Raw genomic sequence first — 25,940 nt, 5'->3', positions numbered from 1 at the left:
TCGATGATTCCTTTGCTACTTCACAGTGCTGTAAATGTTGTTTCAGCTCTACAAATGAAATCATCCTAAAGAATTTTTAGCATAAATGTTGTTATAGAATGCAGTTATTCAGTTGTTAGTTGTAACAGATGTATTTGGTTTTATTCTTAAATTCTTATGTAAATATAACAGTCTTTTATGCAAAATTGTAAATTGCCTAAAAAGTGACAAATACCTTTGGCTAATGTTCATTTAGCTCAGTTGTTTAACTAAAAAGGGATTGTCTACAAGTGTGATGTTTGCGCTTGCATTCCGTATTATATAAAAATGAATAATTAGTACAAATTTTACTAATTATTTTTGTGATCTATGAATATAAACTAATTTTGTGAGATACTCAAATCTCCATTAGCAAATTTATTTAGATGTTAAAATTACCTTTACAAAACTTGACACATTATCAAATGTTGAACAAATGTAAAATCTTTTATTATTTTTTGCATGCATATATATTCTAGGATGTTTATGAAAATATGTATAAGTAAAATGCTTTATTTAAACTGTATTTGCAAATACAATATAAATTAAGCAAGGAAAATATTTGGTTCAATATACAGGGGAACATTTCAAAAGGCAGTCATGTTACATAAAATGGACAAATCGTGACATTATTTCATTGTAATAAATTATAAAATGATATGAACTTCTTCAGGCTGCTTAATATAATATATATATATATATATATATATATATATATATATATATATATTTAAAATGAAGAGTAAACTGTTTGAACACAGAAAAGGGAGATACATGAGTTTACATCACATATTGCAAATGATATTTTATAACTTTATTACATTTTTATTTTTATTGTTCATCTTACTAACTTTAGGGCAGCAAAAAAGTCAGGTTGATATGGGATGATATAAAAATGTTGTACTTTCAAACTCATAATTTTTATTTAAAGTTACAGTTTTTTCTTTTTTTTTAAAGTCTACATACAAGTCACACCATTGTAGAAAAATAGACAAGACAACGAAATATATAGGCAACTGTATGTACAAAGAAAAACCAATGTTACACAAAACTTGAAAAAAAAAAAAAAAATCCAGTGTTTGGACAGTGTCTAAAAAAATCCTGAAATGTTGATTCGGTTGTGTGTTAGTGAATGTGTATAGTCAAGCGTATGTGGAAGGTCTCTGTGTGTTAACTCAGAAGCGGTGCTCTCCACGCGTGATGTGCGATGAGAACTCGTAGCGGTCCTGACTGCGGTAACCACACAGGTTACACTCGAACGGGTCTCGGAAGCCATGACATCCCATGTGGATGGTGTACATGACGTGGTCCAGGAACAAAACTCTGCAGTGGACGCAGCAGTATGCCCTCAATTCTTCTCCCTCTCCACTCAGCACCTTAAACCCCTCCGATGACGCCATACTCAACTCCATCCCCGCTGCCCGCAAGGCCTTGAAATGCCGCTGCTGCTCTTCCTTTACCACTGGCAGACCTCCGTTACGCATACCTGGAGCCATGTGATTGGTCAGGTAGATGAGACCCCCTGCGGCCGCCGCCGCGCCTCCCCCGGCCACCCGCTCCTCGTTGTTGCTCTCTGTGTCAGTGGAGTCCTGGCCACTGGGACTGGGCGAGCCGTCTTTCTCCATGGAGGCTGATTTGGACTTTGACAGCAGAAGGAGATGCTCTGCAGCGCTGTCTTTAGCAGATACACCATTGCCTTCGGCTGATTGTGTCTTGTGGAGGTTGTAAATAGGGCTGACCACCATGTCTGAGGAGGAGCCAGGGGAGGTCTGAACCAGAGGCCGCAAGGACTCCGCTCCCAGATAGCTAATCGCACTGTTGATGGCCTGATCAATGACGTGAGGCTGCATGAGCTCACCCGAGCCACCCTCGAATGACAGCTCCGACAAGCGATTCTCTCCTGTGGAAGAAAGCCAAAAGAGCAAAGGTTTGTCTGAGTTCTGTGAAATGTAAAATGAGAACTGATTTATTTACCAGTAAACCATTACTGGTAAGCACAAATTCTTGAAAAACATTTTTCTTGTCTTTATAATATTATAATTACTGGGGAAACCTTTGGAGAATTTCTAGGTGCTCTTTAAAAACAGAGAGATCTCTGAGGAAATAAACAGTTTTTGCATTCAAAAGTAATGTTCTGATAATGCTTGCAAAATAATAACCCATAACCAAGAAAAAAATGCATTTTAGACCATTCAAAAATAACATTTTCATAATTTAATTGGAACATCAGCAAAACTTTCTTAGAACATGTTTTTGTTAGCTGGGATCATAATGGTTTATGAAGGTTTTGAGATGCTTAATTTTTTTTTTTAAATTTATTTATTGGTGTGAAAAACATTTTAATAAACTAAAGAACCATTTTCCACTATAAATAACTTTTTGTGCAAAGGAAAGGTTCCATGTATTAAAGGTTCTTCACTGAACCATCAAAGCCAATACAGAACATTCAGCAGGTGCGTACAACTTCTCCAGAGGGTTCTTCCAGTGTAGCAGTCTGAAAAATCTAAAATGGTGTCTCAAATATCTTTAATTTTTTACAATAATCTTCAGTGAAACACCAATATGAAAAGAAGATAAATGGGCTTAGCAACACATCACATTATTCTAACAGCGATTCAAAAACTATTACTATCAAAGAAGCAAGTGCAATTTAGATAAGAATATATAAAACAATAAGCAACAGTCAAAGTCAGTTCATGTTGCATGCCATTATAGTGTTTCTTTCCCTGCTTTTTTAGTCAACTCATCAAACAGAAAGAAATGAGGGAGCTGCCAAGCATAGTTTGTCTCTGCAATGTTTCGATTCTTTTAGTCAGAGACATGCATTTTGACCGTGATATCTGGATGATCTACGATATAACTGTACAATGAAAGCAAACTTGAACTCTTACCCACAAACCTCTGTGGCATAGAGCTCTTACGCTTAGCTACATTGTTAGCTATCCTGTCTAGCACCAAGGCTCTCTCAGATGCAGGCATGTCCTCCCTCTGCTCATTCTGGCTGTTCTCTTCCTTCACTATGGAAAGCAAGACAAAGAAACCACGCATAAGATTCAAATGTCCGTATCTAACCTGAGCTCATCCTCTAACATGATGCTAACTATAATAAAGGATTATGTTCCTTCAGTCATGCAATTACATTTTCTATCCCTTACTCTAAGCAGTTTAGTTTTTTTTTTTCTTCTTCTTAAGATACTTTTTTAAGCTTTGGAACTTTACAGGCATGTTGCTGCAAAATGATCAGTTATGGCTCTGAACTTCTGATTTTTTGGGTAGTGTCAGCAATAAGTACTACCAGAGCATCACTGGTAGTTGTACTTCCACTAATACTATATATTTTTCTTTTCATCATAGTGACAATAAACCACGTTTAGGCCATGATAATGGGTTATAGATTAGCACCATTTCCAACTATAAGAACAGAAAACAGTTGTTGTTCTATCATTTACAGACCAGTATAAATGCTATTCTGAAGGCCCATGCACTGCAGGTAGTTGTGACATCTCTCCTTATGTTCCTCCAGCGAGCTCCGCTGCTTGTAACTGCGCCCACAGTATGCACACTTATGAGGTTTTCCAACTGTAAATTTAAAACAAAAGCAAAATCTGCTCAATCACACAGCACAATTTACTCTTTATGGTATTCAATACAATATAGCGTAACACAATAACACTTGTTTTCTGAACTGGCTCAAGTGAATGTGAAGGCGACAGGTGTTTACCTGAGTGCGTGCGCAGGTGTCCGGTGAGGGCATCTCTGCGGCGGCAAGCGTAGTTGCACAGGTGACATTTGAAAGGTTTCTCGCCAGAGTGCAGTTTGATGTGTCGGAGCAGGTTACCCTTCTGAGTGAAGGAAGCACCGCACTGGTTGCACTGGAACGGCCTTTCCCCTAGGAGAATGAAAGATAACACATAACTCATATGTTGGAATTAAGACATTTTCATTTAAAATTACTACATGCTGCAAGTCATGCACAATGATTAAGGAACTAGATTTTTTTCAGCATGTTCTCCTTTCTAATGGTCCCAAAACATATTTGGACACTTAAGCCATGCTTAAAAATGGTTGAGTATCATTGCAATCAGTTACAAAATATCAAGCCAAAAAACATTTAATGCTGTAAATGATGAAACAGTAGATGTACAGTTCAAAATTAAGCGACAAGTATTTGGACACTCTCTTGTTATCAAACATTAGTGGATTATGTTCATATGTGCAACAGTAACTGAAACTTTCAAATGACAAATAATATTCAGTAATATTAATAATTCAGTTTCTCTGTTGGATGAGAACAAAAATTAACTGAATAAAGCTGGAATAAGGCTACTGCCTTGATTAGAGCCGTCTTAGCTGAATTAAACTTGTTTCATAATTGATGAACTTTGCAACATTGATACTGTTATTAAACTAAAATCACCACTGAGCTGAATCGATCATGTGTAGATCTGCTTTATAGCTGAAATTTCATAATTTTTGAATTCTGCAACATTTCCTTTTTATTGCAGTAAAGCTGCTTGCACAACCTGTAGCCTATTCGATAAATCCATTTGACTTTAAATGTGACTTAAAATGGACTTGAAACTGCTTTGGAACTATTAGTTAGAAAAGTAATTGTAAAAAAAAAATGTATTTTCGATTTGGGGCTTCTGTGTTCCCTTGTGTGGTAAAGTTGCTTGCACGCACAAAGAAGTGACTCGTGCTTTAACCTGTATAGCAGTTATATATACACATGTACAGAATGCCAGCGACAAATGGCCATGTAAATGGCGAGCGTCTGAGACACTATATCGGCTCTCTGGAAGCAAAGCATCCGCCGCTGTAGCGCTATTACGCTGTGAATGCAGGGTCACTGTCCTACACGGCTCTGGCGCGCTATTACATCTCCAATAACGCGGCGCCTCGCGCCAAAGCTCAATCAAACACGCGAGCGCCGCTCTGCGCCCTGCGCGCGCTGCCTGGCTCCTGATCGAACAAGAGGCTTTCAGACGCTGCCTGCCAGTTTCGTAATGCACCACTGCCTGGGTCAATTCGATCTGAAAATCTTATTTTTTCCTCTTCTTCAGCTCTAAAATAAGAGCGGCCCATCACAATGCAAATGCAGAGCTCATTTAAATAAAGTGAAGGAAACACTTTGTGTTTGAGAGCCAGTCTTCCTGATCAGCGCCCCTGGAATAAACCAATATCCAGCTGCTCCGAATGTTGTGGCATTCTCCGAGAACGCTATTAATACGGCGCTCTCTTCAAAAGCCCTATAAAATAAGAGTCACCAGTGAAGCAGCAAGAAGACGGAAAAAGAAACTCATTAAAAAGGCATTTGAGGAGCACGGCACCTCCTGCGAATATTTTGATTTAAATAGGAAGCACTTCATTATATCTTTTATTATACGTTCTTTTCTGAATTTACATTAGCCCACTGTTCCTTTCTTCCATTTTGAGTTTCATTAGTTTGTCAAGTGAGGAAGTTAAGTGCCTTTTTGAGAAATGTTCTCACCCACTGGTTTGGCTTCGTTGCAGCGGAATATCAATTTGAGAAAGGGAGAAAATAACTAATACTGAAATAATTGTCATCTGAGAGAGACTTTTGCTTGGTTAGTTGATACATTTGGACTGTTAGCTATAAAAAATCTAAACAAAATGTCAATTTTTTTTTTAAAGACAAAAAACACACATCTCATCATAATTGTTAACACGTAACCCAAAAATTAAAGTACTGTCATCATTTACTCACCCTTACTGTTTGTCATTCCAAACCTGTATGACTTTCTTTCGTCTGTGGAACACAAAAGAAGATATTTTGAGAAATGTCTCAGTTTTTTAGTCCATACAATGGAAGTCAGTGGTAACCAAAACTGTATGTTTCTTTAAAATATCTTCTTTTGTGTTCCGCATATGAAAAAAATCTAAAAGTCACACAGGTTTGGGACAACACAAAGGTGAGCAAATGATGACCGAATTTACATTTTGAATGCAACAAACTGCGGACATTATCTGAAAATTCTACCCTAATGTTGTAACAGCAAACATACTGTAATTACATTAGCCATTTACATCAACTATTATCATCCATTCAAGCCATGCACAGCTACTTCTCTGGCTTCCGTTAAAGAAAGGATGGTTACATTTAAAACACATCCAGCATCTGTCTCTGTCCTGCTCTCTGTGTGTCTCTCTATGTGCGGCTCAACCTACCCAGCCCTGTGCCCTGTGCCCTGTGCCCTGTGCCCTGTGAGTTGTGAGTGATAGTATAAGGAGGGAAGAGTAGATGGCAGTTGTGCTTACCAGTGTGACTTCGCTTGTGCACCATTAACACATTGGGCCCAATGCAAACCATCCCACAGATATCGCACTTCAGCTTCCCGTTGGGGAGGCGGATGCCCCCGGCCGTGGGGTAGGCGGCCGGCTTGCTGTCAGGGCCTGCGTGGGAGCCGTTCACTTTGGCCCCTGAGCCATCGAGCACACGCAAGTCCTCGGCTGCACATTCCTCTTCCTCTCCATTCATCTCACAGGCCAGCCCGTTTTCCTCGTCACTCCGAGCCTCAACTTTTATATTACAGGCTGGAAAAGAGGGTAGTGGGCCTGTTAAGTTCAGTGGCAGGCTGGGTGGTTATATTCTCTAACTAACACTGCCATCTTTTATCACGATATCTTAATGTTCTGCAGCGAAAAGAGCATCTGCAAAGCAACTGTTTTCTTTCTTTCTTTCAGCCTTTGATTAGCAGTGTTTGTGTGTGTGTGTGTGTGTGTGTGTGTGTGTGTGTGTGTGTGTGTGTGTGTGTGTGTGCAAAACATCAACTTTAGTTGCATTAAACACATTTTTGAAACATTCACTTGACATAGAGAACATAAACTGTATTTCAGGTATTGTAGATATGACCAGTGTTCGGAGATAACTGAAAGCAGTAGCAAGTTACTAACTTGATAACATTTTCAGCTGCTACAACACAGGGTTTTATTATTATTATTATTATTATTAAGGAAACAAAGCTTTGTAGCTGAGGAAACTGAGACAATAATCCAATTGAATCAGATTGTTCTGATGATTGATGTATCTGTTAATTTATTCATATAATGAATTTTTTTTTTTTTTTTTGAAAATATATGTTCCCCTTTAAATAGCTTTAATGTACACCATTCAAAAGTTCGGAGGAAGATTTTTAAATGTTTTTGAAAGAAGTCTCACATGCTCGATAAGGTTGGATTTATTTGGTCAGAAATACAGTAAAAATATTTTGAGGGTTTTATTACAATTAAAAGTTAATGTTTTCGTTTCATCATTATTCCAGTCTTCAGTGGCACATGATCCTTGTGAAATCATAAGTTGATTTACTGCTCAAGAAACATTTCTCATTATTATCACATTGAAAACGCTGTGCTGCTTATTATTTTTATTGAAACCATGATACATTTTTCAGGACTCCTTGATGAATAGAAAGCTCAAAAGAACAGCATTTATGTCTTGAAAAAAAGTGTAGTTAGCAACATTTTGTTAGTAGTTTGTAATCAAAATTTTAATTAAATATGAGTAGCTAGGAACTTTGTCAGTTTCAAATTAGCTTCCCCTACACTATTACTACCATGTGTTAAGGATAAATAAAAACATTTACATAAGACATATGTTTGCATAATGGGTGAGTACTGGGTGAGTACTCCCAACACCCTTTAAGGAAAAGAGAAAAATATATATATTTGAGAGATATACTGTAACACTATATCTATATCTGCTGCTATACTGTAACACTACGCATTCTTCTATCAAACTGGCTGCTCTCAAACCATCTAACCATCTCATTCATCATCACACTTCTCTGAAACAAATGACTGATAAACAGGAAACAGAGACACAGGAAGCTCTGTGAAACTGAGGACTCTCAGCGGTGTAAACCAGACCAACAAACCGTGGTAAACACATACAGACACACACACATATACTCACATACAAGCTTACAGAAGCATGCAAAAATAAGCACACCGTCAAATAAAAATGAAACTGTGTTAAATATTTAGATTATTCGATGAAATGTCCATTTATAAGCTAGATCATTGCTCAAATGCCCATTCAGCTTAATGAGGCAAACATTTCGAGTCTTTAAAGGCAGTTAGAGCTCAGGGTAATGGTCCTGTGGTTAACATACTGTGGTGCCAGGCTGATTTCCCCATGCCTCTGTTTGTACAGACTCAAGAGGAACAAGCAGAAATAATGAAATATGGGAATCCAAGGGAAAAGGGGAAGCTTCAGTGCCCGAGCCGGCCCAACCGAAAAAATGGACAAGAGTTATGGAGAAGTGGCAGAAAGGGAAGCACAGAACAGGGAATTGTTAAGCACAACAAGTTTTTCTTTTTCATTTTCTGCATTCAGACTACAGGGATCAGCAACTGAAGCACGTGATTGAACTGGAGAGTACCGACAAAAAAAGCATTGTCTGTGTTCAGGTTACTCTCTGATAGTTAGCAGAGCACAGCTACACTCTTGTTAGTGTGTTTCCAAAATAGATTGGAAATAATTGTCTTGAGTTTTACAGCAAGTGATCCAGTTTCCAGAAGAATCGTCTTAGAGTGACTAAGAAAGAAACTGCAAACTAATCAAATAACTAACTAGAAAATATAAAAGCTAGTTGACTAAAAACTTTATTATCTTTAATTTCAGAGAAGGTCTTGACTGAACATAAGGAAGTCAAGCCAGCGATTTTCACTTTTAGTGTACATTCCTGGTCTTTATGTGCACTATTCATTGGTGGATATTCTTCTTCATACAAAAGCTGAATCTTATTTAGCCTTAAAGGATTCATATCAGTAGCTTAATGTTATTTTTTTATCGAAAGTGTACCTAAATTATACACACACTTTACAGACTTTTTGAAAAGGCAGCTGCCCCAATCACAGCTTTTGAACTTTTTTTTTAATAGTAATTTTCAATCCCTCACCTCCAGTATCCTGGCTTTATTGGTATTTCCAAGATCCAGTCAATCCCCCATTCAATTCCCAATAGGCCAGCCTACATTTTTCCTGCTGAATATTCTGTTTAACTCAACTAAAGTTTGTCTGATTAAGTAAAACAGGTTGTAAACTGAATTCGATGTTGACTCTAAAGAAGGTTTATATAGATTTAAGTGTCAATGTGTGAATGATGTACAGCAGATAATAACATAAAGTCAATACAGGAATGCAATCTCCCATTAACACCCATAAAAGGATGTATCTCTTCCTCTCTCTCTCACACACACACACACACGTACAAATCCACTGACAACCTTTCTGCTTATATGAAATGATGATTTAACCAGTGTGATGTGACCTGAGTTTGGCAGAGGGAACTAGGCTTGTTGTCATGATACGGTCTCTCATGGATCTTTTGGGGAAGTTGTGACTAAACTGGGGATGGGAAGAGGAGCTTTTACTTTGTATAACGTTTGTCACACATCCTAATTTACCCATTTTGGGAAGCAAGCGACAGAAGCCACAGACAAGGACAAACAAAAGAGCTACACAGAACAGAGCAAACCTCACAAACATCAATGGATAATTTTAAATGGGATTAAATTAGATTTTTTTCCCATTTCTAGAGCAACTCTCTGGAAGTGAAGTGGTTCAGTTAGTGACAAGTCAGTCTCCCTTTAGCAGTTTGAACCTGTGACCCTCTGCTACATCAATTACTAAGTTATTGCAACATTGCACTTTAGCAAGGGATGTATTCACAGCGAGGGCGCTATAAATTAAAATAAATCTTTGCTAGTACAATTTACTTTTGTTTGTGCTCCAGTCAAGGCACTAAAAAAACTATGAATAGATTATGCAGTGCAGGAGAGCTACATGCACATTAACCACGGCTCCACAGCGTATGTGTGAGAGTATATGTTTAAGCATGCATGTCTATGCATATGTGTGTCAGATGTGATACAAAGAACCCTGCTTTCGCTCACATTTTTAGGAACTTGCTAGTGAAATGTTTGCATCTGATATAGCAACAGGTTTAAGGGCAGGCTGTCACCCTCATTTAAAAAGAGGAATTACATGATAAAATCGACCATGCACCATGAAAACCCTCCTGCACTTCACTGGACAGCGTATTTTTCCATGCAGTGCTAATAAATACTAATGCACAAACCAAACAGCACTAATTGTGAATGTCTTGTTTCAGTTGGTAATATGTGACATTATGGGAGTAAAATGGGATGTGATCACCAATATCCTTTGTGATACTTAATAAATATGATGTTTTGATACACATAATAGCATGTTAATTCAAATTAAATGATAATATAAACACATTATAGTTTAAATTAATATCAAATTCAATTTTAGAGTGATTTTAGAGTGATATGGCAAACTAAAATACACTTAAAAATTAATGGTTTCTAAACATGTACATATTTGTAATAATGAAGTTGCAGTTTAGTACATTTGAAATATATTAACTTTAAATGCAATATTAAAACACTACACTTTAATGCACAACAAAAACATTATTTAGAATGTACTTTAAAGTAAACTTTTATTTTGACATTATTACAAAATGCATTTAAAGGTATACTGTAAGTACTCAGTAAGTGGCCTTTTATTTCATTAACAATATCTGCAAGAACTATTTTTTTAAATATACGATTAAGATTTGAATTTGAACATAAAGATAAAGTTTGTAAAGGAAGAGCTCTTTGTGCTTCACACAGATTTTAAATTTCAATCCTCAAAATGTTTTGACAACTGTAGAGGAGTTTCTGGGTCTTTCATAGCAGGAAACCGAAGAGACAGCGCTCTGTAAGAACCATCTCTATATGTTTTGATTTCCTGATATTCTACGCACATTGCTACGTGTCTGATCGAGTCGCGTACTGCACAGTCTGCACAGATACTCCCTTGATGCACATAATCAGAGAAGCAATGATGCACAGTGAAGATACTGTCTTCACATCCTCTTGCACACTGACTGATTATATCTTCAGGGACAACATGCAGACAGACAGATGCACGCACAAGCACACACACACATATTCACACAAATCCTTACTAATAAGTTCCAAGCATTTGAAATTTAGTTCCCTGTTTCTCTTGAACAATCCACCATTTTTTTTTCTTCTAAATCCTAAATGGCATCATGCTTCATTCTGTACACCTCAAATACACTCACATCTCAATCAAAAAAGATGTTCATGAGTGAACGCATCTCTAAAGTGTGTGAACATTTTTATTCGTGGGCAAAAAAACAGGTGGGATTGAGTTAAATGTCATTTTGATACACCTCTTAGTGTTCTTGATGTCATCCTGACTGTTCAAAGAGATGACTTACAAGCGATCTCTTTTCACGTAATGAGGCCTCTTATTACTTTATCGATATGACTTTGCTCTTTTTATACATAACACATGAGTGAGATATGAAAGTGCTATATTGCTGAGAGTGAAGCATGTCTTTTGGACTTGCATTTGAATGTGGGTGTGTGTGGAAGTGTGTGAATATCGTGGCAGTTGAAGTGAAAGCATGGCATAAGTGCAGGTGCAGAGCTGTGTGTGTTATGCGTGTAAGAGAGCATACGCTCGCATTTGTTGCGATACTGCTCCTATCTGCTGTTGCTCCTGAACATTTTATCTCCTTGAGTGAGTGTTGAAACTGAGTTCTGGCAAGTTCTTCTTAGGAAACTCTTGCACATCCTATTTCAGTTTCCTCTCACATCTTTTTTTTTTCTTTCTCTCTTCTCTCTCTCTCTCTCTCTCTCCCTCTCTCTCTCTCTCTCTCTCTCTCTTTCAGTCTGTTTTTTACTTTTAGTAGCTTCAAAGTGAGCGGGTCACACATTAAGTCCAAGTTAATCTGGAACTTCTGGAGGGGAAAATTCCAAACTAAAATACATCAAGATATTAAACAGGCCATCTGTTAACTTGTGGTTAGCCAAGTTTATTCCCACCCATTTTTGCCTTTAGTTAACCCACTTTCTATTTACGCTGCTAACACTATATTTATTAATATAATGACTAACTTACACATTCTGTTACAAACTACCGACCAAACATGACATTTTCAATGAGAAGCCATATTGTTGTATTCATTTTGTGAAGACAGAAGTGTTAAATTCTTATATATATTATAACTCAAAAGCTTGAGGTCATTAAAAAGTTTATTTTTAAGAATAAATACTTAAATATGATCTGATTAATTAATCAAAATGTTTGGCAATAAGGACTTTTATAATGTTATTAAACATTGCTATTTCAGGTATATGCTGTTCTTTTGAACTTCCTATTAATGCTAAAAATCATGGTTTCCACAAAACTGCTTTTAGCATTGATAATAATAAGAAATGTTCCTTGAGCAACCAATGTTTCTTTGCATCATAGGAATACATTACATTTTTAAAATATATTAAAATAGAAGACCGTAACATCAATTTTAATCATATTTCACATTATTGCATATTTTTACTGTGTTTTGATTAAATAAATGCAGCCTTGGTGTGCATAAGAGACTTTCAAAAACATAACAAAAAGATCTTACTGACCCCACACTTTTGAATATTTGTGCACCTTTTAGTTTTTGTTCTTGGAAAACAAATGGCTTCAACAGTTTTGTGATAACATTTTAATTCACATTTAATCCTTCAGACATTTCCTCAGATGTTTTTAATCCAAAAAGAACTTATTAATGATCAAAACAAAATATTTTCAAGAGTAAACAAGAGAAGGAAGGGCAGAAGTGAGTAAAAATAAAAGTTTCCTAATAAGTGGGTTAAACAGTTCATGGCACAACTGAGCGCATTATGTGTAGGCTCAGTCAGTGAGTAAACGCTGTTTAGTGTATTAAATTAGAAATCTGCTGTTTAAATGTCCCACGGTTTCAGGAAACAGTAGGAATCAGTCTGACAACAGGAACATAATACATTTAGCATACTACTTACATTTTTTTTTTACAGCGGTTTGCTTTTTTTTTTTTTAAATGTATGCATGCCAATGGAAAAAAAGGGACATGATCTCATTAAGAAAGCTGAAGATGCGCATCTTGAGCTAAATTGAATTCTTCGGACCCTGCGGTTTTTTTTTTTTGAACAATCTAGTGCACTCGCGCCATGATGTTGTAGGCAGAACATTACATGCACTCATTTCATATAAAGTATTACATTTTAAAGCTTTCTGTGTTAGGCTGACCTTAAAAGTGGGCTTCAGTGGAAGTTATATCAGACTGAGCATTGCATGAATGTGTATATGAGGTAGTTTTGTGGTTGTGTCCCAGCTTAGACTGGTCTGACTCACCGAGTGCTTTGTCTGTGCGGTTGTTGTGCTGGAGGCCAGTGCTGGCTGACAAGTCTTCAGGAACAGGCATGGCCTCATCTTGGTCCTCTCCCCCCTCGTTAGCAGTCGGACTGTCCCCTTCTGAGCAGAGGGTAGAGAAGTTACCAGTATAGATGGAGGCCCATCCCTTATACATACTTTAAAATGTAAAATCGATGCATCAAATTTTTAAGTTGAATTTGCTGTGAAACTGCAGCTAAATTTAGTTGTCAGTTCACTTTTGAGTATTAATTTCTGTTCTCTTCACACACAGTGACAACTGTATTCCTCAGCTGAACTGACTCCTGACAAATTCAGGTAGTGACAACCGGATTTAGAGAAATTCTACAGTGTATATGGAACCGAACCGATCAACTAGTTGTTAATGATGTATTTAAATGTATATCAGTTTTGTCTTTACAGTATGTGTGGTGCAAAAAACCACAGGGGATGTTTTGACTCATTAGTGTTGCCAAATAGTGCAAGCAAAAAAAAGAACAAGCCCATAGTAAACTTAAATCCAAACACGATATCTTAGAAATAAGCCCCCATAGTAAAAAATCATGATTAATAACTATATAAACTGGATCGCTTTATGAGCCGAGCCCAGATAACTAGCTCAAAAGAGGTTTAATCAGTATCGCTTATAATAAGTGGACATGGCAACCCTTTAAGAGCACACTCTGCAAAGTAACCTTTCAAACTTATACAAAACACGGCGGCTCTGTTGGCAGTGGTTTTAGTTCAAATTGAGCCATTGATCACAATAATATTACTTTGATTAGAAATAGCGGATAGTAAATGCTGGACTGTTACTATGGTTACATACATGGTGTCAATCATGGCAGTTTCAAGAGTAAGTTCTGTTTTTGTACAAACATGAAACAGTAATTTAGAGGATTTACTTTTGTATTTAAATGCAGCTGTCCCTCCTGACACTTTACTGTGAGTGTGTGGCCAATTACACGTAAGCCATTTGTAGACCGATTCCCCATAACTGGCTCAACCAATGGCATGAGTTGGGGGTGGGGCTATCTGTGTGTCTGACCAATCTTGGGGGGTGGGAGTGTGCAGGAAAACAGTAAACACTCTTTGCTTGTAATCTTGATGTTATATTGTTTCACGCTTATCAAAATAAACCTGATAAAAAAATAATAAACCCACTTTATTGGTATTTAAATAGAATAGGCTTTAAAAAAAATTATATTCATATGCATACAGGTGCTGTACTGAAGTACTGAATGAAAACTGTTTCTGTTTCTACATAAAAACATCTGAAACGTCTGTGTATTTGACAAATATTGCATGTAATCCACTTAAACTGTGATAAAGTATTCAAACACTGCCCAAGCTTCATTACAAGAAGCAGCAAATCTCACCGATCAGTTAAATCCAGCTGAAGTCGAACGCACTTATTATTTTTTCAGATCTATTTGGTAACATTAGTAGTGTACAATTTACAAACTTCCCCTTAAAGTGATAGAGTTGTATTGTGGTTTCTCAAGGATGTATTGCATCCCAGTGTTGACAGTCAGGGCATTAAATATACAATTCTCACTAATGCAACAAGTTTGGGTCTCACTATAATGAGTCTTGTGTAAGTTTTGTAACTTTATTTAGATATGAAAATGTCGACAGAGCACAAATGCTGACCCTTTTGCTGCATTCAGACTGTTTCCTTTTTCCATTTATCTCTTTCCTGGAAAAGTGTTTGCATTAATCCTGCGCCGATTCAAGATGCCATCACAAGTTTAAATCTTGCTGAAAATATGATTTAAAATTTAATCTGTTTGTCAGTAGATGTATATAAGTAATGGGGCCACATTTGGATCCACATTCATGTCATTCCAAACCAGACTATTTTCTTCTGCAGAACAAATTTATTTTGAATAATGTTTTTGTTCATTCATTAATTAAGTCGAAAGAAGGCTTGAAATAATGGTGAGTAAATGTATATTTATATATATATGAGTAATATGAGTAAATGTAAATGTATATATATATATATATATATATATATATATATATATATATATATATATATATATATATATATATATATATATATATATATATATATATATATATATTTTTTTTTTTTTTTTTTTTTGTGACTGGAAGTCTCCTAAATTTGGTCTAGAATCACGTGTGCATTACAGGGGTCATCAACAGCCTTTTCACTATTTTTCACAAGATTTTTACTTAAAAAAACATCATAATTTAGAAGCAATAGGCTATTCTGTCCTGTTTACTTTCTAGACTAATGAGAAAGTTCTGAGTTCTGATGTTTTTATAGCACAATGACCTCTTATATATATATATCTATCAAAAGATCAAGGGACTTTTGATTTCTCAGTTCATGACCCCTTTGACAGAAAGTTCTGCTGAGACAGAACTTCTATAGCCTGTCGTTGAACACTCAAAAACGGTTATCTTTGCTTGACTGTTTTGATCGCCCAGACCTCACTGTGGCTTTGAACGTCTGAGAGGTGACTCTTACCTGTTATCTGGGACATTTCCTGTGCCTCCTCAGTCTCCATCCTGTGCAGGTATTCTAACAGGAGAGAAAGCAAGAGAGAAAGAGTGTCATCAGCGCTCGTTGCCTCAAAAAATAAGCCTGTGTAAGAGAAGTGGTTGGTGAATAAAGGAGAATGGCCTTTCTTTGTGTATCTCCATCACCCTGGCAAGAACAGCCCTATTCCAGCCACACACACCACTGTCTTCCACATTACATTACAATGAACTACAGACATTTTCATTACCGCTCTGACAGACGGGGTGAACTAAGAGAATAGCTTTGGTGGACTACAAGGCCGGCGATGGGGTGGTGAGTCTCGAAAGGAACAGGCTTTCAGACCACATTTGTTATTTATTGTTAATTTCCTACCACATAATCATCCAAAAATGCAAACTGACTGCCGCAAAATTAAGCAGAAAATTAGATGGCCCGGGGTCATGGAGGATGCGGGTGTTTGGCATCGCCAGCTGACTGGCACTCGTGTTCACTCTAATTTACTGAGCATGCATGGGTGAGCCCGGCAGCCCAACTCTTTCTCCACTTCTCTTTAACACACACACACACACACACAGAGAGACACTGGATCACAGGGATGTACGAGCACAGATGGGAACGTAGACAAGAGAGTGCAATGAGTAAGATACAGAAGGTACAAACTAAACAAAGCAGGTTTATCAGATACAAGAAATGAATAGATTAAGAAATAACAGAAAGGTTATTTGAAAATAAGTCAGTGAGAGCATTCTCCTTATTTTGCAACATGAACGTTAGCTATTTTCTGTAAATGTGCGAGACTTCTGATTCACTAGCCGCTATATGTAAATAACTGGAAGATTCCCATATAACATATTTAGGTTATAAATACATTGTGGGAACATTGTTTTTCAATGTTTCTAAAATGTTGTAACGTCCAGTTTCCTTGTTGTGATAAGAATGTTATTAAAAGATTACAAAAACGTTTCTTAACTATTTTTAACCCGAAATACAGAATTATTCATTTTTTTATGTTCTAAGAATGTTAAAATGTCTGAAAGGTTTGACAAATGTTATTTACAACATTCTACAATTTTACTTTTGCCTAAAATTTCATGTTTTTTTTATGTAATTCATTTACATTCGTTTGTTAATTTTTTGACTGTTTTAGTATGCTAAGAACTTTAAAATATCCACATTTAAATTTACATTAAAAAAAAACATTTCTTACAACGCTCATCAAGTACAAATTACATCATAAGGACATTCCAAGAATGTTGATCTTAATACGTTTTTTCTCAAATTATGAATAAGTTTATAGGAACATTCCATAAACATTATTTTATGGATGTTTTTGTCCTAATATTTATATAACTTTTATAAAACGTTGTGAGAATGTTCCATTTAATCAAGTGCATAAAACTGCTTGCACTACAAACCAGTGTTTATGATTATTTTTATACTAGTAAAATAACTGGAAGCGAATGACACAGGACATGGACAGGACGAGAAGGAAATGGAGGAAAGAACAAGAGTGGAGGGTCAGAATGAATGTTTTCGGACTCCTCAGAAGGAGTCATTGGTGAGCACTTCCTCAGGCCAGGTCTGCATATCTGAGAAGTCACCAGCGCTCGTGGCCCCATTAATAATGTAGCGGCTACTTGGGCCCACAGCAGATGGGCACAACAGCCTCGGCCTCGCTGCTACTTCAAGACGTTCCCACTAGGGCCCCACGCCCGGCCCGGGAGAAGTGAAGCTCCTGAAAATAGCCAAGCAAGCTGAAGAGAGCTCCTGGGAGAAGAGGGACGGGGGGCCTTCCTGTTTTTAATGACAGATGGCTCCATGCACTTGGAACAAATAGTGGGAAACCGGCAGCCTACCGTCTGTCGCAATGTCCCAGTCTTCCTGGGGATCGCACTTCTTAGAAGACTTACGACTGGTTCGTACACACAAATTCCTGGTGAGGGCTTCTTGCGACTACTGTGAGATATGAATGTGCATGTGCTTGGGCATCATTGTGTGCGTGAAACAGAGAGGGTTAAAGGTCACTGGTGCGTAAAGGATTGCAGGTGGACAATTCAATTGTATTTAGCTGAAGCGTAATATGTTTTCTAATATGTCTAATATGTTTCTTATATGCAAATCCACATTTGCTGAATATAGATATAGATATAGATATAGATATATATGTATATACATATATATATATATATATGTGTGTGTGTGTGTGTGTGTGTGTGTGTGTGTGTGTGTGTGTGTGTGTGTGTGTGTGTGTGTGTGTGTAGAATAAAGAAAATACTATTAACCTAAGAAGATGACTCATTTTACTCAAAATATACTGTGCAGTTTATCTGATGATGCAACACTTCGAAGTAGTTGCTCAGGTCACTTCTTCCCCTTTATTGCATATGTGACCTTGGACCAAAAAACCAGTCTTAAGTGTCAGTTTTTTCAAACTGCAATTTAAACATCATCTGAAAACTGAATAAATAAGCTTTCCATTGGTGTATGTTTTATAATGATAGGACAATGTTTGGCCGAGATACAACTATCTGGAATCTGAGGGTGCAAAAAATCTAAATACTGAGAAAATCACCTTTAACATTGTCCAAATTAAGTTCTTAGCGATGCTTATTACTAATCAGAAATTATTTTTTTTATATATTTACGGTACGAAATTTACAAAATATATTCATGGAACATGATCTTTACTCAATAGCCTAATGATTTTGGGCATAAAAGAAAAATCTATAATTTTGACCCAGACAAGGTTTTTTTTTTCGTTTTTTTTCTATTGCAGCAAATATACCCCACTGACTTAAGACTGCGTTTGTGCTCCAGGGTCACATATATGTATTTGACAAATAAAAATGTAATTACATTTTGTAGCAAAAAAATTGAAACGTCTCATGTTAGTGAGCTAATCAGCAAGATAACTAGCCGGCTAAAATTCCTTCAGAAATGGCTCATTCTCCATTGATTGATTCTCAATCTGTTTGTGATGTAAAATAAACTGAATGCATATTAATTTAAATTCTATTTTTCACAAATATACAGTACTATTTGAGATTGTAAAATGTCACTAGAAAGTAATATTAATGATATTTTACAAGCAGATTGCAGCTATTATGAAGACCGAGGAGCTGCCTCATGGATCTTCACAGACCTCTTCGACTGTCTAAATGGGACATCAACAATCTTTTCAACACTTCACAGATTTGGCTGCTGTGAGATAGTGGCTAGAAGGAAAGCATTTGGCTTCCTTGCCATGTTTTTTTGCCACTGGTCTGGCTTTGATTTCACCAGGAGGCGCATGTTGCCATCAAAAGCATATGATGGGTAAATACAGGCAAATTCTTGTTGAGACCCTGTTTTAATTAATATTCTTGAATGGCCCAGCAACACTCAATTATGACTGAAAATCTGTGACTGGACCAAAGAAATACAACATTTAACATAAAACATTTATGGTGGCGCATTTGCAAAAAAATCAATGTAAAATTTTGACTCATTGATGAATGTTTTCATAACTTAAACATCCAGTGTTCATTTCTTAGTCTGAATGTTTTCTCATTGAAAATGATTTTTCATTGGAAATGCATTTATTGAATGATTAATAGTTTTTATTATTATTATTATTATTTTATTGATCCAGTTTTAAGGACGTGTAAGACTGACAAAAACTAACTAAACCTTCTGACTAACTAAACAGTAATAGCATATTCCACATTTACCACACAAAAATGTACAAATATATGGTCTTGTTTCATCAACACGGTGTGCATTTATTATTTTTATTTACCCCGAATGAATGCAAGTGGAATGTGACAGCATGTCCCATATGTGGGGCACATTGTAACATGACCGTTTAACATCTGACCTAATCATAAATATACAAGACAAACTAAAATGTTAACATAAATAACTAAATAACAAACTAAACATAAATATGCGGCATAGCTCAAAATAATGTGAACAAATAGATGAAGAAACACATTCGGAAAAAAAAACAGTGAACTGGACACAACACACCTTTCCCTCCACACACAGCTCTCACAACACAAAACAAATAGACAAGCCAGCAAAAGTGCTTTAACTTTCCTTTTATATATATTTTTTCTGATCATCCAGGTTTTTATTCATCTTTGTGCATGGTTTCTCAATAGAAGTTAAAGAGTTCGAAATTTGAATTGCATTGTAAAATGACATAATTCTAATAGCAGGAAATGTTTTAACATGCTCTCCACCTGTCCTGAGCAACTGGGATTTACACTTGCCTTGTGTCTTCTGCTGGATAGATAAACTATCTAAAGAACTATCTAAACTGTTAATTAACCGGCTGGAGATTAAAATAACAGCAAATATGTCTCATTTTAAAAACACTAACACACACAAAAAAATCTAAATGTACTTTTGCTATGGTTAAATAAACATTCAATGATATCTTCCAAAGATTTTGAAAGTTTGGCACGTTTTCTCTTGATATGGCAACTATTAAATACACTAAGTTTCGTCGTGTGTGGAAACTTGAGTGTTACAACTTTGCACTCCCATAGATAAAATGATCAAAAAGTGTTGGTTGAGGTTAGAGTCAGGTCAGGTTGGGCTTTGGGTTAGGTGCAATAAAAATGTATTATATGTGACGCATTCATCCTACCACAAACTAACCATCATCTTGATGGTTGATGCACTGTTTTTCGTAACTGTTTTTCGTAACTGAGACTGTGTGGAGTGGAGAAGTAGAGTGTATGTGTGTGTTGGGTGGGTGGCTGTGCACGGTATTCCCCTGCGCCCCCTTTTCTCACCAGATGTGAGAGGGGAAATAGTGATGGTGTAGACCAAGAGGTGGAAGAAAATGTTAAAATACTCCTCACTGATGAGCTTCTTCATGTATGATTATTGAAACCAGCGCTTCATTCTCCCACTCTGACAGAGTTATCATACCAGTCAGTTACCTGCTCTTAACTGATGCCTTTATTTATATACAGGTAGTAAAAAGAATTTGTTACTATACCTAATGTTATCTCAATCTACACATTCAGTTACCTCTTTTTTCAGCAGTTTTTTGCTTGTGTTTTCAAACCTCAGCGTGCGTGTAGGACACTGGTCACAGTCAAGACCGGAGATCAGCATAGTCAAGCACATTATCATACTGACAGGAAGAGCTCTGTGGGTTTTAAAACACCCCTAGTGTGTATGTGTGTATGTGTGCGAAGAGAAAGGGGGTGTAAAGGGTAGGAAAACGATCTAAGTGCGAAAAAAAAGTTGAAGAGATGGGTGGAGACTCAGCACTGCAAAACCGTTAAACAGACAAAATGCCATTGCTACGTTTAGAGCAATTCAAAGGTGAGTATGACTTAACTAAAGAGCTACATGCAACAAGTGCCGTTTCATCATTTCACTCAGGGATGGTTACGTAATGAGTCAAGAAGAGTTGCTGAGGGTAAATGCTGGAATTTTTTTCCTTTGCATAAATCAGCAGTTTTCTAAAAGGATGCAAAACAATTCTGGGAATTTTTTTTTTTTTTTTTTTTTTTTGCTTTTCTTTTCAATAGGAACAAAACTGATTTTAGTCATAACAGAAATATTTTGTCCACTTAAAATATGACACAGTTTAAGTCAAACACTGATACTACATTCAGATAAATATTTGATGTTAACACAAATGCAATTGCTACTTTTTAATTATTGTATTATTCATTTGGTCAGTTAGATTTTAATCTTCAAAATGAATATTTTAACAAAGTAACAGTACTGGAGGACACCTGAAAAATGTTTAATATATTCAGGTTCATACAGGTAAAACTAATCCGATATCAATTTCCCGATAGAAAGCTTCACCTCATCATAAACAATATTAATTCTCTTCTTTAGCTTACAGATCATTCTTCTCTTTCTTCTGCAAATAATATTAAAATAATAAAAATAGGTTTATCCTCATTTATATATAATATATTTGTATAAATATGATTATAAAAATTAAAAAAACATGAATATAACCTAAAATAGACATGCATTCAGACATTACAGATATATTTATTTTGGAAAGTTAGTATGAATAACTTAAATAAAAAATTGCATTGGATTATCGCATTTGTATCATTTAAACAATGTGAAAATAATGATTTCTAATTAGGAAAGCTGAACTTCTAAACACTGTTTAGCTTGTAACTGTTTGTCAGATGGGATATCCATTGATTGGCCTGCCTTGCATCAGTGGGGATTTCATCACATTTGAGGGAGTAGGATAGAGAGATTGCTATCTGTCAAAGATGATATGCAGGAACTGCTTTCTGAGGCTTTCACAGAAATAAAAGAAGCTCACTTTAGAAGCCTCTTTTACACTGCACACACTTCACTACACTGCCATTGAGAGCTCTCATTTTATTCACTTCACTTCGTCATTTCATCTCTCTCTTTCTATGCTCACATTTTTTAATGTGCCACTTTAACGTGTACAATATGATTTCTACATTAGAAATAAGTGTCCGAAACAGTAGACGTTGTCGTCTATGGAGATATCCGAGATGCGCAAAAGTTACAAACATACAATGTGAAACTGTTATTTTCAGAGCGCAGATGTGAAAACCATTCTTTTTCTTTAAAAATAGAATAAAGTTATATAAATGCAGCAACAAACGGCAGGCTACTGAAATATAAAGCCGCTATTATTTTTTTAACTAGGCTATCTTTCCTAAAAATGAAGGCCCACATTATAGTTTTGATAGCTAATTATGTTTTTAATAAGCAATTATTCAAATCTTAGCTAAATTTGCGTTTATTAGTTTCTCAGTTAGAAAGTCTGATGAATCATTTCTCTCAGATAAATGTGAGAAGTGTGTTTTTGTCTGTCGCACACGGTGTATTTTTACACAATCGCTCAATACAGTTTCTCGTGTGTTGCACATATGACCTGCGCTGTGAGCACTAACGAGTGAACATGGAACCAAAGAAGGGCACAAAAGAGAAGCTCGAGACACACACGCACCATCGGAGAAAAAACTGACCACGAAGAATTCGTGTAAGTCGTTTTCACCTGTCTTATAGTTACCTACACTGGAAAAAAAGGAGAAATCTCACACAAAAAAATAACTGTAATTTTTTTAAGGATTGTTTAGTAAAACCAACTTGCCGTGATCACTTCATGATACTTTTTAACCACTTTGAATTAAAATTAAAATGAAGAAAATCGAGCGAAAATGAAAGTGAAATGAATGGAAGCAAAGACTCAGTTCTAAAATAGCTAATGAAGAAAAAAAAAGTCCAGTGTAAAACTTCCTAAAACTATTTATGAAGTATGCATCCATAGCTGGAGGAGGACGGGGAAAACTAACTTTTCGATTTCATACATTTCCTTAGACATATTACTGATTAAAATCTATGTGTCATTAAAACAGACTTTTTTATTTGTCGGAGAAAATGCGTTTTCAAAAGTCCATGCTGCTAAAAATAGGAATTTGTACGCTGAGCAACAGGTGCGTATCGAAAGATAATGAAAGTAACGTTCAAAGTTGTATTTAACCAAAACATTAACAACATACAAAATTAAGGAATATATTGCGTATATTACATTTCAGTATCAATGTATAATGATTAGGGGGGAAATTCCACCCGGTTCCACATATGGGACCTCGGGAAACTTTTTCCATATGGAAAACTGGAAAAAATATGATGAACCAAAGACGAACAGAAAGGAGAAAGAAAATAAAAACTCATAAACTACAATTAAAACTTGTATTGAAGAAGCCCTGGCGCAGAATAAAGTAATTAGCCAACGCGTAGAGCGCGACGCACACGCCTTCGCCATGTCAAGAGGATTGAAGCGCTTGCACCTGCTACAGAGTTCAGGACAAAAACTTCCCTTACGCCAGATCTCCTCGCTCTCACTTAGTTGAACTGTACATTTTTATCAGCTCTTCAGTACTAAGTATGTGATATGTGTCACTTGGACCGGCCAGTGAGAGTTATTTACCTGCTATTCCTTGAGTGTGCAGTATGAAGCTCTTCCAGCTGTCCCCCGCCGCTCCATGCGCACAAGTTCTCAGCGCCGCAGCTGCAGTCTGGAACTCTGCGCGCGGTCCCTCCCCTCTCCACTGCACTTCCTCCTTCCAGCCCAGCATTGCTATGTCTCTGTGTTCAGGCGAGACATTTTTCAGCTTTTATTCCAGAGGCCGAGTCTGCTCGGGGAATCGAGGCAGCAGAGCTTGGCACTTCGCTTTGTATCGTGCCAATAAAAGCTGACACCCAGTAGACCATCACTGGCAGCCATGCATGAGATGGGATGAGGCGGGTTGGGACAGTGGACTGATCACTTCTTATTTATTTATTTCTCTCAGAGAGACAGGGGTCTCTTGATCTCATGTCACCTGTTTTAGTGATGTTAGTAGAATACTTTTCTTAAATGAGAAGTGACGTCTATTTAAATGAGAAACGGAAAAGATTATCAAAATTAATTGCTGTAGGCAAGGGGCTGGAGCCCACTAGAGGGCCTTATCAAACTTAACACTGGGCACTAGATGATTTAAATGATTTCAATACCTTATTTAAGAAATAGCAGTAGCAAGAGAGATGTTTTTTCTGAATATAAACACATCCAGTTTACATCCGAACCAGAGCTATAGCGATTAGCGATGTCTGGTTTGCGAATGAATCGTTCTTCGATGTGAACTGGTTCTTTTATGCCAGCGGCTCAATTCTTTGAGTGATCAAAGTCTGCAGAGTATAGAAAGTTCACTTCTGATCCACTACCGTTCCGGTCTGGAATGCTGTGAATGGATTGTACAAACAGTGAGAAGTCCCAGTGCTGTTATACTAAATATGGGCACTCTTGGAGTGCTCCTTGACCAATCGGATTATAGGACCAGAACTAACTGTTATATAAAGTGTGCATAAAGCTGCTTATTCTTTTTAGTTTAATCTCATATAGTCATCTCTATACATGTTATATTTTTAAGAGCCACAAATTATTATTATTTAATAAATCTTCATTGAGATGTCATTACAGTGTACAGTGTACAGTCTTTGGTCTGTCTTTGAATATTGTCTGTGGGGAGATTTGGAGTTAAAAAGATGAAGACCAATGCATTGCAAGTCTATGCATGCATATGCATACAGTTAATGCAAAATACGATATGATATCCATGTCTAATTGTTTGTAAACATAATATCTATACTGGCCATGAAGGGCACTTGACTGATTTGTATCTTCTAGGATTTCAATTAGGTTTTAGAAAACACGTCTTATGGCATTAAACGGATGTTGTTTGCAATGAAAGCTGTACATCCTGTCAGTTTCTAGTTGGTAATTACGTATGAAGGGTATGTTCAGAGGAACAGAGACTGGATGTATCACTTGCTAGTTCCTGGCCCAAGTCTGTTAATTGCATCTTTTGGTGAAAAGTTTGATTTTAAAATACCTCAGAATCAGGTCTTTTCTGCATATTTATTTAATTATTTTTTAAATGAACAATAACATTTCCCCTGTGACTCTAAAAAGGATAAGCTGTTTGGCGAATGGATGGAATTAAAATTTCATTCTTTTGACATATATAAAGATTGTGCTGAGCTGTTCAATATCACTTCATTAAAAAATATCATTACACTCAGAATGGGTGAATGTGCTACCAATACTGCTACCAATCATCCAAAAAGTTATCATTTTTGCATTCATATTTATAGAAATATTCAATACATAATGAGTTAGAAAGCAATTTGGGCTTAAAAAATAGGGTCATTTAATTCCCATGTTTCGCCCTTATGTTTTAAATGATGTTTCCAGTACATTGCCTCATGGCTGTGGTTTTGGTGTAATAAAAGAGAGTCCTTTTGGCTCCCAGTGAACCACATGTTTGACCCTTCCAGGTAGCCATATCTCAGGAGCTGCTGGTGCTGAGTCATGTTCAGAAGGAGGCCACTCTTATCTCCTGTCTCCAGGAGGACATTTTAGGCAGTTGGGTGTGGGGTGAAACGGGAACCCTGGATGATGTGGGCTAGTTTTTTTTTCAGGACAGCCTGTTGTTTGTGTAATTTAGTGACCCTCTGGAGAGCCAGACAGTTTTCTTCTTCTAATATTCTTCTAATAAACTGGCTGTGACATTACAGTGGGACAGTCTAACCTCCAGAGACCGTTTTGAGGGAATGCTTTTGGTGTAGACTGACTCAGCAAACTGTGTTCTAGCTCCAG

At 36.6% G+C, this 25,940-nt stretch overlaps 1 protein-coding gene across 1 annotated transcript; it reads right to left on the bottom strand.

The window, feature by feature from the left end:
• Positions 1-744: 744 nt before the first annotated feature.
• Positions 745-24,041, bottom strand: ikzf1 (IKAROS family zinc finger 1 (Ikaros)). The gene is given in 10 exon segments (XM_059566653.1): positions 745-1,918; positions 2,910-3,035; positions 3,472-3,597; positions 3,740-3,907; positions 5,747-5,788; positions 6,298-6,573; positions 13,249-13,368; positions 15,767-15,820; positions 23,730-23,915; positions 23,918-24,041. Coding segments are annotated over 10 exon segments (1,932 nt in total). The 5' UTR covers positions 24,027-24,041; the 3' UTR covers positions 745-1,193.
• Between the last annotated feature and the right edge of the window lie 1,899 nt (positions 24,042-25,940).

Source organism: Carassius carassius, chromosome 14 (assembly GCF_963082965.1).
Source record: "Carassius carassius chromosome 14, fCarCar2.1, whole genome shotgun sequence".
NCBI lineage: Eukaryota > Metazoa > Chordata > Actinopteri > Cypriniformes > Cyprinidae > Carassius > Carassius carassius.
The sequence above is the reverse complement of the archived record's forward strand: the minus strand, read 5'-3'. Positions and strand labels throughout refer to the sequence as shown.